This window comes from Xenopus tropicalis, chromosome 6 (assembly GCF_000004195.4).
Source record: "Xenopus tropicalis strain Nigerian chromosome 6, UCB_Xtro_10.0, whole genome shotgun sequence".
NCBI classification, from domain to species: Eukaryota; Metazoa; Chordata; class Amphibia; order Anura; family Pipidae; genus Xenopus; species Xenopus tropicalis.
The window spans coordinates 7111327-7126292 of NC_030682.2; the positions used below are offsets into that span (position 1 = coordinate 7111327).

At 43.7% G+C, this 14966-nt stretch overlaps 1 protein-coding gene across 1 annotated transcript in view; it reads right to left on the bottom strand.

Annotated features, from left to right (window-relative positions):
- The window catches only part of smarcc1 (SWI/SNF related, matrix associated, actin dependent regulator of chromatin, subfamily c, member 1), a 30572-nt gene extending 15804 nt beyond the window's left edge, over window positions 1-14768 (bottom strand). Inside the window, 17 exon segments of the mRNA XM_002942718.5 lie at window positions 78-231; window positions 315-428; window positions 917-988; window positions 1767-1888; window positions 2104-2141; window positions 2613-2672; window positions 3031-3155; window positions 3488-3600; window positions 4360-4485; window positions 4710-4785; window positions 5902-5971; window positions 6391-6460; window positions 6586-6678; window positions 6844-6925; window positions 8079-8164; window positions 9500-9619; window positions 14262-14768. Of these exon segments, the coding sequence (XP_002942764.3) occupies window positions 78-231; window positions 315-428; window positions 917-988; window positions 1767-1888; window positions 2104-2141; window positions 2613-2672; window positions 3031-3155; window positions 3488-3600; window positions 4360-4485; window positions 4710-4785; window positions 5902-5971; window positions 6391-6460; window positions 6586-6678; window positions 6844-6925; window positions 8079-8164; window positions 9500-9619; window positions 14262-14768 (2028 nt within the window).
- Between the last annotated feature and the right edge of the window lie 198 nt (window positions 14769-14966).

A 14966-nucleotide genomic window follows, 5' to 3' on the forward strand; every position in this document is an offset into this window, starting at 1 on the left:
GAGTTGGCAAACGAAATACAGGTTAGCTGTGCTAGACAAAGTACACTCCCCGCACTCTGGCATGATAAAGCACATACCTGTGGAGTCCTCATATGCAGAGGTACCAGCCCAGAGGGGGTATCAGCCAGCACGTTGAAGTGAGGAGTTGGTGGTGGGCCCATTGCCATAGGTCGTGAATCTGCATCCACTTGGTAATTAACAAGACCCCACTGCTCTAGAAACGCATGCACCCTGTCACAGATCAAAAAGCACATCAAGCACTGCCATGTGATTCTCTTTTTACTGAAAAACCACACCTATATGTTTCAACTGACCTCATCACTGCACAGACATCTCCACTGAGGTTCCTCCGGCAAGCTGTGCTTGTCAGATACTCCTGTGGGTTCAGCCGATACGTGTCTATCATAAAGTTTCGGTAGGCCAGGTATCTGGAAGAGCCAATGGTGCATTATGTTACATGCAGACAGAACAGATATAATAGAAAAATAAATGTTACACTACAGCATGTGTCCCCCCATGGTACTGGTCCCCTTAGAAGGGGACCAAGAAGTGGATTGGTGCCCTAGGCTGAAAGTCAAACAGAGGTTGAGTGCATATTTGTGCCCTGTAGTTACAGGGAAGTACACGGCTAAAGCTGGCCATATATGCCCAGTATATATAGAAATATCTATATATTGCCCAATTTTGACCAAGCTGCCTGATAAGATAGGTATTGCGGAGGTGCAACATTTTGGGGCAAAACAACCCCTTTATTAAGCAATTGCTCCGAGTGATATTGCTTTCTATTTTTGAATTGTTTGGGAGGGTGCTGATCCCTCCAGCATTGTGCACGAGCCTCTAATGTTTGGAGTGCTAGGGTAGCACCCACCAGAAACCATATTTGGGCTCATAACTGAAATAAATGTAATGCACTCACATCTCTGGTGTCTTTGATTTATTCTTTCCATTGAAAAACTCCGGAAGGGCTCGGCGCTCGATCACGTGAATGCTGAAATAAAAGCACAGAATGTCTTATGGATGTTCAAATACAATCAAAACCCACCACCAGGTACCAAAGGTGGATAAAGTATGATATTCCCTCAAAGGTATGTCCAGTTAAGATGAAAATGACCCCACCTGAATCAGCTCATCTGGATTCAGTCACCCGGAGGAAAGTTTGTCACAAAGTAATTTTTGATATAGACAGCTTAGATTCAGGCAGTGGATGGGACAGCCAAGGTGCTGAGTTAAAAGCAGAGTGAGTGTTCCACTGCACTGATCCAGTGGCTCACAAGCTGTGGGGCTGGCGTAGCAGCAAGGGAGCTAAGCCCGAAGGCCAGTTAGGGTGAGATCTGAGGAGAACACCCATTGCTCTCCTAGTTACAGTCGAAAACCCAGTTTAGAGGTCTTGTTTAAGTGAAATTTGGGATGAAAACTTGCTGGCCTAGATATTCTTGAAACTATGGTAAATATGACAATGTTTTCCAATATCAGTAACCTTGTCAGCACTGAGGGGGGAGGGGGGCTTAAACTTAAACTGAAGAATTTGTATAAAGCAAACTGGTGGAGAAAGTGCTCCCTCTAGTGTCCAGAGCTCCCACAAACTACGTCATACTTCCCATACATAGGTCAGTTTAAAGTGGGAGCCAATGTCACCTTCCCAGAAGGGAGCAGCCCAGGAACAGGAGGTATAGTGGAACCAAAAGGAACAGTACACAGAGGGGCTGCCTCTTTACCATGGATATTTTAAAAAAAAATAAAAACTTGTCCTTCACTTGCATCTGTACCTGTTATAGTCGAACCAAGCTGCATAGCTTGGAATGATTATGTGGTTTGTCTGCTCAGTCACATTATCTTCACCATTGTCCATCATTCTGCTCTGATCTCCCCTGCTGGGGTCTTCATCTTCCTGGAAATGTAGGAATGATGGACAGTCAATGACTGCAACCCTATATTAAACGTGCTTTACACAAACTGTACAAGTATATTTTTACAAAGTTATGTAAGAACCTAAACATCACAGTCCCGTGTATCCAGTTAAAGAAATTTTTGGCATCTAAGTGTAATTTATTATTTTATTGTGCTGCATAGAAATTTTTTTGGGATGCTTTTCAGATACATTACCTTTCCACTAGCAGCAACTGTCTCTTCCTCCTGCTCATCTGCCATTAGAAAAAAAAAAGTTATTTTACTGCAAGAATAAAGCAATTGGTACAACTCCATATCGATGTATACATATATATCTTATAATATATATCCTGTATGTCAAGCAGACTATTGGAGAGTGTCCATTCTCCCAGCTGGCAAAGCTTTACAACCATAGTCCCTAAATGTCAGGCAAGGAAGAAAAAAAAAAATGTACAAGAAATCCACAAAATGTTTTTGAGGCTGTAGAGTTGAGTAATATTGCTCTGAGAGTTAGGCCTGGCAGGAGTCCAGCACTTGATTTAGCATATCATCAAATACCCCAAAGTACTTATTAAATGTTTGCTTGATTTTGCCAGGGGCACTAATGGCCCACTTAATCCCATTAAAATAAATAACTGGAAAAAAAGGAGCTTTTTCCACAATTTACTTGCCTAAAGGAGCATGAGTAAAATTAGCATTCCAGTATGAATGAAGGAGATACTTACCAAGGTCTGCAACTACTCCTCCCTTTACAGGTGTGTGCTCACTGTCCTTCTTTGGGTTTACTAAAAAGACAAAATAAGGGGCAAAATAAAGATCATACATTTCAGAATCATTTATAGAAGAAAATAAACCTTGTGCCCTGAAACAAATCATTGTATTCACAGGACAGGCAGAATGCAGCCACAAGAAGCTTCCTTTGGTTGCCTATAAAGTCAAACTATTGAGAACATCTGAAGGATTCTTAGGGCTTTGCTAAGGTGTCTCTTCAAGTCCTCGTCTGTTTGGGCTCAAACAAACCAGTAATGTGAAGGGCAGTATAAGGTATTCTATACCACATCTATACTAAACAAGCAGAAAATATTTTCTAGAATGCAGACTAAGTGAAAGCAGATCGGCTACCTTCCAACCCTTACAACTCACCATTTTTTGGGAGCAACACTTCTTCCATGTTTGGGACTGGCGTTGGGTCCTCCATATCCTTTGTAAGATCCTCCTGCTCGTCATCCTCCTTCTGTCCTCTCCGCTTACCATACAGACCGCCCGGGCTGATGAACGAGAGTGAAAACACAGTAAATGACTTTCAACAAACCGATCTAAACAATGGTAAAACAAGCAGCGTTTAATCCCTGTAGGGCTTTTAGAGCAAGCAAATCAATTCTGTAATTAGGTACAATGCTGCCAGAGGCTAGAGCTGCAGTCACTAAAGGCTGCCAAGGGCTCTAAGAAGACAGCAAACCATATAAAAAAAATAAAAAGTAATTGTAGACGATACGACTGCACCTGCTCCCCTCCCTCCCACACCTTGCCGGCAGGAAAATCCCCTGTCGTTTTGCCCCAATACTCAGGTTTAAAGCTGCACATTAATGTATGTACATACCCTTTCTTGCCTGATTTCTTTCTAGATTCAGCTGCTGGAGGAGAAGGAGAGCGCTTTCTCTTTTTAGCGCTTCCAACAGCCTTTTTCTCCTTCCTCTCGGGACTGCGCACAGCCTAGAGAAACAAGTAGATAAATCATTTGCTCCTTGCAGTGTCAGTGTTCTAACACAGATGCACTTCTACCAAAATGGGTATCATTTATATGTTGGCAGTGGAATAAAAGCACAGGGACCAATGTATTTATTTGCAAGTATTTTTTATTAGGGTAGAAGTAAGGGGCTAATTCACTGCACTGCTGGGTAACTATTTCCATGTAGCCGAACATATTCCATACAGACTACTGTAACACATTGCTGTGTACTACTTTTTCTTTTTTATACTCCCCTTACTCTGTGCTCATACACAAACTACTAATTATTCACTTCACATCCACACTGCTTACCTTACCATGTCTAGCTTCCTCTCTCTTTGCTCTCCTGAGCAGGGACTTTAACAAGTGCATATTGTTTAGGGACAGTTATTTTACAGTTTATTCTAGTGAAATGTTTGTATAAATAAACTGTTGTCTTGTATTATTTTATCCCCTCATACTAAAGTGCAGAGGGACACATTCATCTCTCTGCCTGGAAGCTGGATTTAAACAGATAAGCAATAGCTGGAGAATGGGGACTGAGTTATCCTGTAGAAAGGTCTTTTGATATAACAAAAGTAAAAATAAAATTTTATAATTAGGGATGCACCAAACCCAGTTTTCAGGTTCGGCCGAACCCCCGAATCCATTCCAAACCGAACTGAATCCTGGATTCGGTACATCCCTATTTATAATAAAGGTCTTTAATAATAAGTACTACATTGGAATCACCCCCAGCTTACCTCTTCATTCTTTAAAGAGATCCTTTGGCGGAAATTAGCCACCTTCTTGTTTTCATCAACCTCATAGTCTTCCTCGTTCATCCATTCATTAAATACATCAGTATCCATGACCCACTTTGCATGAACCTGAAAGTGAAAATAATTTCAAATGTATGTATTTTACCACATCCTTGTCTACCATAGAGCAAAGGCTTAGGTTAAAGACCCAATTAAAACCCTACTTAAATTGATTTTAATAACGCACTGCTTTCTAAGACATTAACGCTTCATGTTTCATATATTTTGGTATAAACATTTAACAGCATTGCAAAAATCAAAACTGGCATATTTCAATCAACAATACTGCTTACTTTCCATGGTTTTTCTGGAATGGGTGCATCTTCCACATCTGCATCTAAATCTGAAGCAGGAATCCAGGTATCATAGCTGAAAGAGAAACAAAGTATAAGCCTATGCATGGATATTTGCCATTGCTGCCACACAGATCAATAACTATGCTTTCATCATTGCACACAATAAAATCCATGCAAACATTAAGCTGCTTTTATACCAAGAACGTCAAAATGTCCTCTAGTAAATGATATAGGTCAGTGCTGTTAGAGGGAGGAACAAATCTGCCATTGGGAATTATGGATAAGCATATAGTTATTACATTTTCAGGCTATTCTCCTACATCTGTGTGGAGCCCTCCTTTCTTTAGTTTTGCTAGGAGCCTAAAAGGTGACAAGTAGCTGCTACTAAGTAGCTCTGTATCTTCATCCTTAGGATGTAGCAGCTACTTATCTCCAGAAAATACTCTACTAGAGAAAATATTCAAAATGTCTCTGCCAAAACATAGAGACAATTATCAGTAAATGATCAGCATTGTCTATTTTAGCAGCCGTGACATGTGGCTGCTACTAGTAGCTCTGCCTGCCTTCACCCTTACACCCAAGTTATCCCTGCATCCTCAATTTTTTTAAATAAGAATATTTCTCCAGTTTCACACATAATATACAGTCTATGGCATACACATGTGGTACTAAGCAGGAACCATCAAACGTACGTATATCAAGTGTTTGCCAGTCTTTAGGTCAGGCCCCTCTAACAGGTTCAAGAACCGGTCTGGGTCCCCCAGCTAATAACAAGATTACAGGTATATGCATGTTTCCACTATTCAGCCATAGCCCCAAGCAAATAAGTGTTTCTCCCCAATCCCTTTGATTCCCTTCCATCAAACCCTGGCTTTCAGATATATTGAGAAAAGCAATATGCTTTTAGCACTGTGCCCCCAAGCAACTGCTATAAGCCCCCCACACACTGGGAACCATTGAAAGTGAAATCTACAATTAATAAATTCATATAAGGGTTGGAGCCTAAGTTCTAAAAGTATGCCTGGCCAGCAGGGAGCATTAGGGAAAGAATGTGACCGAGGTGCTTGAGGGGCCAATGAATGAAAAAAGGGCAAGGCAGGGCCAACATTCTCAGCGGTTGTTTTAGTTTGGTTTCAAATTACTATAAAAATCTGCATACCAAAACTAAACAGACAAGAATGATAATTACCTATCGGGATAGTATCCCCAGTGCACTTGAACTTGTTTATCCTTTTTCATAACCGGTCTTAGCCATTCATCTGAAAAGCAGAAACACATGAAACCACTGAGCCAGACTATCACGTGTCAGTTTGCCTTTTATATATAACGCAGATCATTTAAACTCATGGCGGCAGCTGAAGGGGAGGGTCTTTGAATGTACAGTGGAAGTTTATTATAAGGGATAATGCAACTCCAGAACAAGTACGCTATCTTAATGACATTTTCAAATGGCAGCCAAACATTGGACTCAATGTATCAGAGGCTGCCAGTAATAGCAGCAGCAATTGGAGGACTGCAGTTTGCACACTGCAGCCAATACTTGTAAATTTTGGTAAAAGATGGAAGGTATTTTCTTCCCTTAGTCAACATCAACACAATATAATAGGAGAAATAAAGGAGAAATAAAATCAAAAGTGCGATTGAAGAGCAATTTTCAGTGCCGTTTATAATCACTTACCATCATCCAGTGAGGTAGGAATAGGGTACACGTGATGGGAGGCCTTTAGCTTCTCTTCTGTCACTGCTCCCTATAGAGAAATAGTTACACGAGTAAAAATCAGGCAATGATTGGTTAGAAAAGTGCAACTTTTTTTTTTTTTTTTTTTTAGACACTACAGTAACATTTGTCCATTTCCTAGAAAAAAACACTTACCTGATGGCGTTTCACTATATCTTTCAATTTATTCGCCAGCTTCAGTTCAATTTCTGGAACGAGGTAGACGGTCGGCCTGCTCAGGCAGTTGTTCTGGGGAAAAAAAAAAATGATCAGAAATGACATTTTGATCTAATTTTAATTGTAACCGTTTGTCTAATATCAACATGAACCAGACTTTCCAACTGCTCATTATATGTCTGTCACAATCAAGAATCAAGCAAGCAGGGGTATAGTAGCCACAAAAATCATAATTACCTGCATCAAGGTTTTTTCTATAGTCATGAACATTTCCACATTGCGATCCATCCTCGAGGGATTCTGCAAGTCGAACCTTCTCCTGATGTGGCAAATAAAAGCAAAAAGTTACACTTCAGTTCAGCATGCAGAGCCATGCAAAATATTTATATAAATGCATAACTACACTGCCTATTAAAGGAATAGTAACACCAAAAAAATAAAAAAAGTGTGTCAAAATAATTCATGTATTATGTTCTATTGCCCTGCACTGGTACAGCTGGGGTGTTTGCTACAGAAACCCTACTATAGTTTATATAAATACCCTGCTGTGTAGCCCCGGGGGCAGCCATTCCTGCACTGGTACAGCTGGGGTGTTTGCTACAGAAACCCTACTATAGTTTATATAAATACCCCGCTGTGTAGCCCCGGGGGCAGCCATTCCTGCACTGGTACAGCTGGGGTGTTTGCTACAGAAACCCTACTATAGTTTATATAAATACCCCGCTGTGTAGCCCCGGGGGCAGCCATTCCTGCACTGGTACAGCTGGGGTGTTTGCTACAGAAACCCTACTATAGTTTATATAAATACCCTGCTGTGTAGCCCCGGGGGCAGCCATTCCTGCACTGGTACAGCTGGGGTGTTTGCTACAGAAACCCTACTATAGTTTATATAAATACCCCGCTGTGTAGCCCCGGGGGCAGCCATTCCTGCACTGGTACAGCTGGGGTGTTTGCTACAGAAACCCTACTATAGTTTATATAAATACCCTGCTGTGTAGCCCCGGGGGCAGCCATTCCTGCCCTGGTACAGCTGGGGTGTTTGCTACAGAAACCCTACTTTAGTTTATATAAATAAGCTGCTGTGCAGCTGTGGGAGTAGCCATCCAAACTAAAAAAGTAGAAAAGGCACAGGTTACATAGCAGAAGACAGATAAGCTGCATAGAGATTGTATTCTACAGGACTTATCTGCTTATATAACCTGTGCCGTTTCTCCCTTTTCCCCCAGCTTCCCAGCAGCTTATTTATATAAACAATAGTAGTCTTTCTAAAACAAACACACAATGTTTACAAGTGCAGGGCAACAGTATATTACATTTAAATTACTTTAAAACATTTTTAATTTTTTGGTGTTACCGTTCTTTTAAGCAAGTCATATGTTAAGTGTCTGTTTAAATTTGGATTTAGGACACTATATTACAGTGCTATCCGAGTATTTAGCCCAGAACCAATTCTTATATTTCTGTACACCTACCATCCTTGGTCGCTCCTGTGTTTGTAAGCAGCCCCCAGTATGTGACATAGAGCTCCGCCTGCTTTGAAATCCATGAAGCACTTTACCTGGAATAAAATAATGAGTGGTAAGTAGAGTTACAGGCACTGACATTAACAGAAATGACTCAGCCAAGACTCCACTTACCACAATGCCTTGCACCGTTCACTTGTTCTCATGCTTTTCAGGTCTGTTAATCAGAGATTATACAAGGCATTGGGGCAACTGGAGACTTGCTGGGGGACAGCTAAAATAAGCACAATTTTTTTGTATTCGGACTCAATTGTACTTTGATGACTGTGCCCCCTAATGTATAATCCAGTTTAGCCATGAGTGAAAGATTTATAAGACATGCCAACTCAAAAATGAAACTTTGCCTAAGAAAACATAATTCTAAGCAACTCTGCAATATACATTACAAAAGTATCATGGTTTTTTAGTTAGTTGTATAAATTATTGCTATTGAAAGCAGTGTTGTCTGCCCTTTTCTATTCTCTGCCCTGGGGGCTCCGACTGCTGAAATAATGTAACATAAGCCAAGTGATAAACAGACCTGACTTGCTGGAGGAAACCGACCTTTGCAACATTATTTAAAAGTCAAACAGGAGTTAAGCAAATACAAGCCTTTTACCAAATAGAAATATCCAGGCCTGGAAAATATATATATATATATATCAGTAAATATTGCCCTTTTACATCCTTTCCCTTGAGCCGCCATTTAGTGATGGGCTGTGTGCTCCCTCAGAGATCAGCTGACAGGAAGTGATGCAGCTGTAACAGGAATTAGTGTGGGAGCAAAAGGCAGAACACTGCCTATTCATTGGCTGATGGGGCCTAGCATGTATGTGTGCCTTGGCTTGTTTGTGGGCACTGTGACTCCTATGATCCCAGGGGGCGGCCCGTAGCACTTAAAATGGCAGTTCCTATTTAGGATTACCCAATGGCACATACTACTAAAAAAGTATATTTTTATGAAAATTGTTTATTTTGATGAAGCAGGGTTTTACATATGAGCTGTTATGAGCTGCAATATATATTTATAGAGACCTTCATTGTTTGGGGAGGTACAGTTTTCCTTTACCCACTCTTGATCAATTAACATTTGACTGGGCAGAGAAGTCTAAAATTGTCGGAGGAATGCATGGGGCGCTGGGTGTTGGTCTGCTATGGATCAGTCTGTACAGTCCCACAGTCTGAGTGAATTATTGGGCTAGAGGCCAAACCATTAAATCAGCGGGCTGTATCCCACTGCACAGTAAGCCAAACCGGAAAAAGGGCAAAAACAAATCTACTTATTTTTTCCCACAGGGATATCACAAACAAGATAAATTGCCATTAAACAATAAAAAGCTAGGCAAAACGCTTTTATCACGGAGCTGAAGATAGCAGAAGGAGCTACTTACAGGCAGTTTAGTGAAGGCAGGGTTGGTAACGTGTCTACCGAAAGCATCTTCCTGAAACTGCAGCAGCTGAGATACCAGCACAGCCAGGGCTTTGTTTGTCGGGGAATCCGCTTGCACATACTGGGACAGAGAAGGCAAAAAGATTAGGCACATACAGTTAATATTCTGAATGGTTCAATGGTACTAGAACTTGTACATCGGATAACACAGAGTTACTGGTGTGATTCAAACAGCTATAACCCATGCATCACAGAACAATACAGACCCCCAGAGCACAGTAACCACACTGGAAGTACACAAAGATGGGGCTTTATGGAGACCACAGTAACTACCCCAGACAGACATGAAACTGTGTGGGTACCTGCGATGACGTGGCTGTATCATGGCAAGGCTGGGTGAGCCCTGTTCCCTGGAGGACAGGAGTCACAAAAATAAACAAATATATATATATTGAAGTTATCTGTTGGAAGTACAGTTCAACTGCAGCAAGGCTTCATTTTTAGAAAACAAAATTCCTGCTGTCAGCTTCTCTCATGATGTACCCCCTACTGTAAATTATAAGGATATTATAAAAGCACAAGGCTGCAGGCTGAGTTATACAGGGAACTCTGAGTATCACTCATGTATTATAAGGTATAATGTACCCCCTACTGTAAATGATAAGGATATTAGCTGTCACTGAGGGGTTCTGTGCCCCCCATATAAAGGCACAAGGCTGCAGGCTGAGTTATACAGGGAACTCTGAGTATCACTCATGTATTATAAGGGATAATGTACCCCCTACTGTAAATGATAAGGATATTAGAAGTCACTGAGAAGCTCGGTAATGGCACATCATTGCTTATGATATGTGAATCACTGGGGAAGCAACACAATCGAACACCAGTTTTACACTAGTTAAGTCCTGTGTAGGAGGCTGTAGCATATCTATAAGGTAGTATAGTATTTTGTACTGCTAGTTAATTTGCTATATGCAGAATAAATATTGGGACAATAGAAGAAACCCGCTTATACGGATTCCCCCAAATGGCGGGGGCTGCTTGGGAAAATTCCAACCCCAATGACAGTTCTGTAAGAAGAGCACAGAGAAGTAAGTGGACCGTGCCAGAGTGGAATTCCTAACACAAAAAGGCCCAAGGTTAGTATAACCCAATTCTATATCTACCGGACAGGGAGACAAAGAAGAACCAGAGAGTTAGGCGGATTGAGAACTCAGATCTGTTTCTAGGTAGAGACTTCCTGGCTACTTGTCAGGTCTGGCATTTAGATAAGACACGTGCCATCCAAGGACAAAGGCAGCCAGTCAGCTCACCGTAATTGTCCCTTCATTTAAATGCTAATGGTGGCTGCCCAGCTGCTCTATATTACTAGTTACAGGCTGGATTGCAAGTATTTTGTTCAGTGGCCCTCTAGATTGGAATTTCAGCAGCTATCTGGTTGCTAGGGTCCAATTTAACCTAGCAACTAGGCAGTGGTTTGAAAGAGAGACAGGAAAATAATAGAGGAGGACCTAAATAGAAACATAAGTAATAAAAAGTAACAACAATAATAAAACTGTAGCCTTACAGAGAAACAGTTTTTTGGCTGTTGGGGTCAGTGACCCCCCCAATTGAAAGGGTCCAAAGAGAAAGGTAAATAACACAAACTATAAGAAATAAAAAATGATGAATGAATTGAAAACTTGCTAAGAATAAACCATTCTATAACATAATAAAAGTTACCTTAAGGTAAACCACCCCTTTAAAATAACTTTCTATTTTTATAAACAGAGTAACAGTCAAAAGTAATTGTTCTGAATTACTAGGTTATGATGACCACTGCCACATTAAGCTTCCAAGTAAGAAAAGATGGGGTGTTAGTGACAATAAAAAACATGTATTTAGATTTTTGATTGGGCCTGGGTATCAATATGTGTGCAAGGGGTTGTACTGGTGATGCTGCGCATAATGTAGGGATTAGGGTGAAGACACACAGAGCTACTAGTAGCAGCTACTAAAACAGACAATGCTGATTTACTGATAACTGTCTCTACGTGTATTTAGCAGAGGCAATTCTCAGCACTGTCTATGGCAGGGGATTTTCTGGCATTTAGTAGCCGTGAAAAAGTAGCCGCTACTAGTAGCTCCGTGTGGCTTCACCCTTAGACTGTGTTACAAGTCGAGTATGTAACTCAGAGGACAGTTGAACACCCAGTTTATGTTTAAAAGATTCACTTGTTTGGCCTCAAGTCCTCAAAAACAAGTGGATCTTCTACCGATATGCCAACCTAAAGGTGGGCAATATTGGGGTAATTACAATGGCGGGCATAGGCGCTGTCGGACTAGGGACCACATTAACGAGACAATGAGGTCCCGATCCACCAGAAAATCAAACTTGACAGATCTTGGTTGGGTAGGCCTGTAAAGGTGCCCATACATGGGCAGATAATCTGCTGAACCAGAACCGGCCACTGAAGTGTAGAGTGGCTTTACATAGGCCAATATCACAACGTCCAAACTTGCAGCTGAACCTAAAATTTGTGATTTGGCCAAACCCTGCGTGAAAGATTCAGGCAAATACCAAACCTAATCCAAATTTGTGAATTAGGCCTGGATTCAGTACATCCCTACTTCTTAGCACTAAAAACGATAATACAAAAATACACAAAAAGCTAAAAGCTGACGAGGCCATGTAGAAGTCGCTGGGAGCTGCTCTAGGCAAATTGTAAGAGCCTTTATTCAATTTGTGGTTCTAGAGGTTTTCATGATTTTATTTGGAAAAGCACAGAAATTCTTATGAAAACCAGGAATCCATTCCATGTGAGAAGGCAACTGTCTGTGGCATCTGCTTACTAAGGGGGAAGACACACAGAGCTACTAGTAGCTGCTACAAATACAGACAGTGCTGATCATTTACTGATAACGGTCTCTACATGTGTTTAGCAGAGGCAATTCTCAGTATTATCTCTGCGCAGGGATCCCCAACCTTTTATACTCGTAAGCCACATTTAAATGAAAAAAATTGTGGAGCAACGCATGAAAAATGTTTCTGGGGTGCCAATAAGCTGTGATTGGCTACTTAATAGCCCCTATGTGGACTGGCAGCCCTCAGAAGGCTGTTTTTTGGTACGCCTGGTTTTTATGCAACCAAAACTTGTCTCCTTGCTAGAAATTCAGAATTGAGCCCCTCGGAGCAACATCCAAGAGATTGGGGAGCAACATGTTGCCCCATAGCCACTGGCTGGGGATCACTGACCTATGGCAATACATTATCTAGTGTTTAGTAACTGTGACAAGTAGCTGCTACTAAGTAGCTCTGTGTTTTCGCCCTAAGGGCTGCCTTGCAAGTTTTAATCCTGTAGAAACCTTTGCCTTGTGCCCTCACAGGAGCCTAGCACCTAATGCCCAGCTACAATCTATATGAATTCCCCTCAGCATTGTTCTAGCCGGAGTCCCTGCATGTCAGTGCATCTCACACTAAGTCCCACTGACAAACACCCCAATATGTGAGAGCTCTGTAGGCACCAGATAATACACCCGAGGGCAATGGCACCACTCCAGTCTCAGTGCTTACAAATGCCTCTCTATTTCTGCTCCCCACCCATACATTATTTCTAGTGAGCACATGTGGCCCCAATACAAAATCACCCATGTCCAATGCCGCTACTAAACATGCCCCCACATCTCCATCTCTCTATGTACAAACAGCCTCCCCTTGAGAGCCAGCGCCCCTGTATACAAATTCCATTCCAACCCCTGGATGATAAATACCAGTACCCCACTATATGCCCAGGCCCACTGTATCTTAATTATTTCCCCATCCCATGGACTTACTAGTCCTACTAAACCCCTAAGTGCCAGCACCGCCATGCCTAGTGCCAGTGTATACAAATACATTCCCACTGCAGAGTTAACATCTGGCAGCCAGTACCCCCACACCATGCCCACTACTCCCAGTATATACAGATTCATCTCCCACTACGGCTAAAAAAATACCTACCGTAACATCTATTTGCCAGTACACCCTCGCCATAACCAGCCCCCGGCATATATAAAATACATCTCCCCTATGCTGGGAGTACTTACCTTAACCCCTAAGTGTCAGTACAGCCACCCCATGCCCACTCCCAGTGTATACAGATACATGTCCCCTCCGCAGGGAGTACAGCACCCACTTTAACCCTTAAGCGTCAGTACTGCCACCCCATGCCCAGCCCCAGTGGATACACTATATCTCCCAGAGGGGGGGTACAGCACCCACTTTAACCCCCAAGTATCAGTCCCCCCCCCATGCCCAGCCCCAGTGGATAAACTATATCTCCCAGAGGGGGGGTACAGCACCCACTTTAACCCCTATGTATCAGTGCCCCCCCATGCCCAGCCCCAGTGGATACACTATATCTCCCAGAGGGGGGGTACAGCACCCACTTTAACACCTATGTATCAGTGCCCCTCCATGCCCAGCCCCAGTGGATACACTATTTCTCCCAGAGGGGGGGTACAGCACCCACTTTAACCCCTAAGTATCAGTGCCCCCCATGCCCAGCCCCAGTGGATACACTATATCTCCCAGAGGGGGGGGGGGGAGTGGAGCACCCACTTTAACCCCTAAGTATCAGTGCCCCCCATGCCCAGCCCCAGTGGATACACTATATCTCCCAGAGGGGGGGGGGGGGGAGTGGAGCACCCACTTTAACCCCTAAGTATCAGTGCCCCCCATGCCCAGCCCCGGCGGCCTGCCCCCCCCCCCCGGGCCCAGTGTTAGCGCTAGGCCTAGGCCTCACCTTCTTGTAGTGTTTGCCGATCCAGGCCCGTACTGAGTCCAGCTGGGACACGGTCTCCGGGCTTTCCCAGAACTTACTGGCCGGGCCCCCGTCCTTCTTCCGGGCCAGACTCAGCGCCGAGGCCCCTCCGCCTGCCGCCATGGAATCCGCGTCCCGACTGGCCTCCTCCTCGTCCGGCGCCTCTCCCTCACACTCCTCCTCTTCCTCGTCCCCTTCGTCTTCCTCCTCCTCTCCGTCCTCCTCGTCTTCTTCCTCGGGTTCCCTGCGGGGCTCTTCCCGGCCGCGGCTCCCCGCCTGGTACTGACGGCCGGACTGGACTTGATCCCGCACCGCAGGAGCCGCCGGGCTTCCGTCCTCTCGTTCCCCGCCCGCCGCTCCTCCTCCTCCGCGGCGACGCCTCCTCCTGTGCCTCGGCCCGGGGCCAGCCAGCCTGCCGCCGCTCCCCTCTCCGTTATTGCTGCCGTTGCAGCCCCCGGTAAGGCCCAGGCCCACCTGCCTTTGTTTCATGGCTGCTACTCCCCTTACTCGCCTCTCAGGCGAACTGTGCAGCCAAGCGCGGTATCAGCCCCTCCCCCAACACACACCGATACAGCCCCGCCCCCAACGCAGCCCACGCCCACTCCTCCGCTATGTTCAAGGGAACAGGCCTGTCACTCACGGCACCGAATCTTACGTAACCACGCCCACCGCCTTTCTACACGCCCG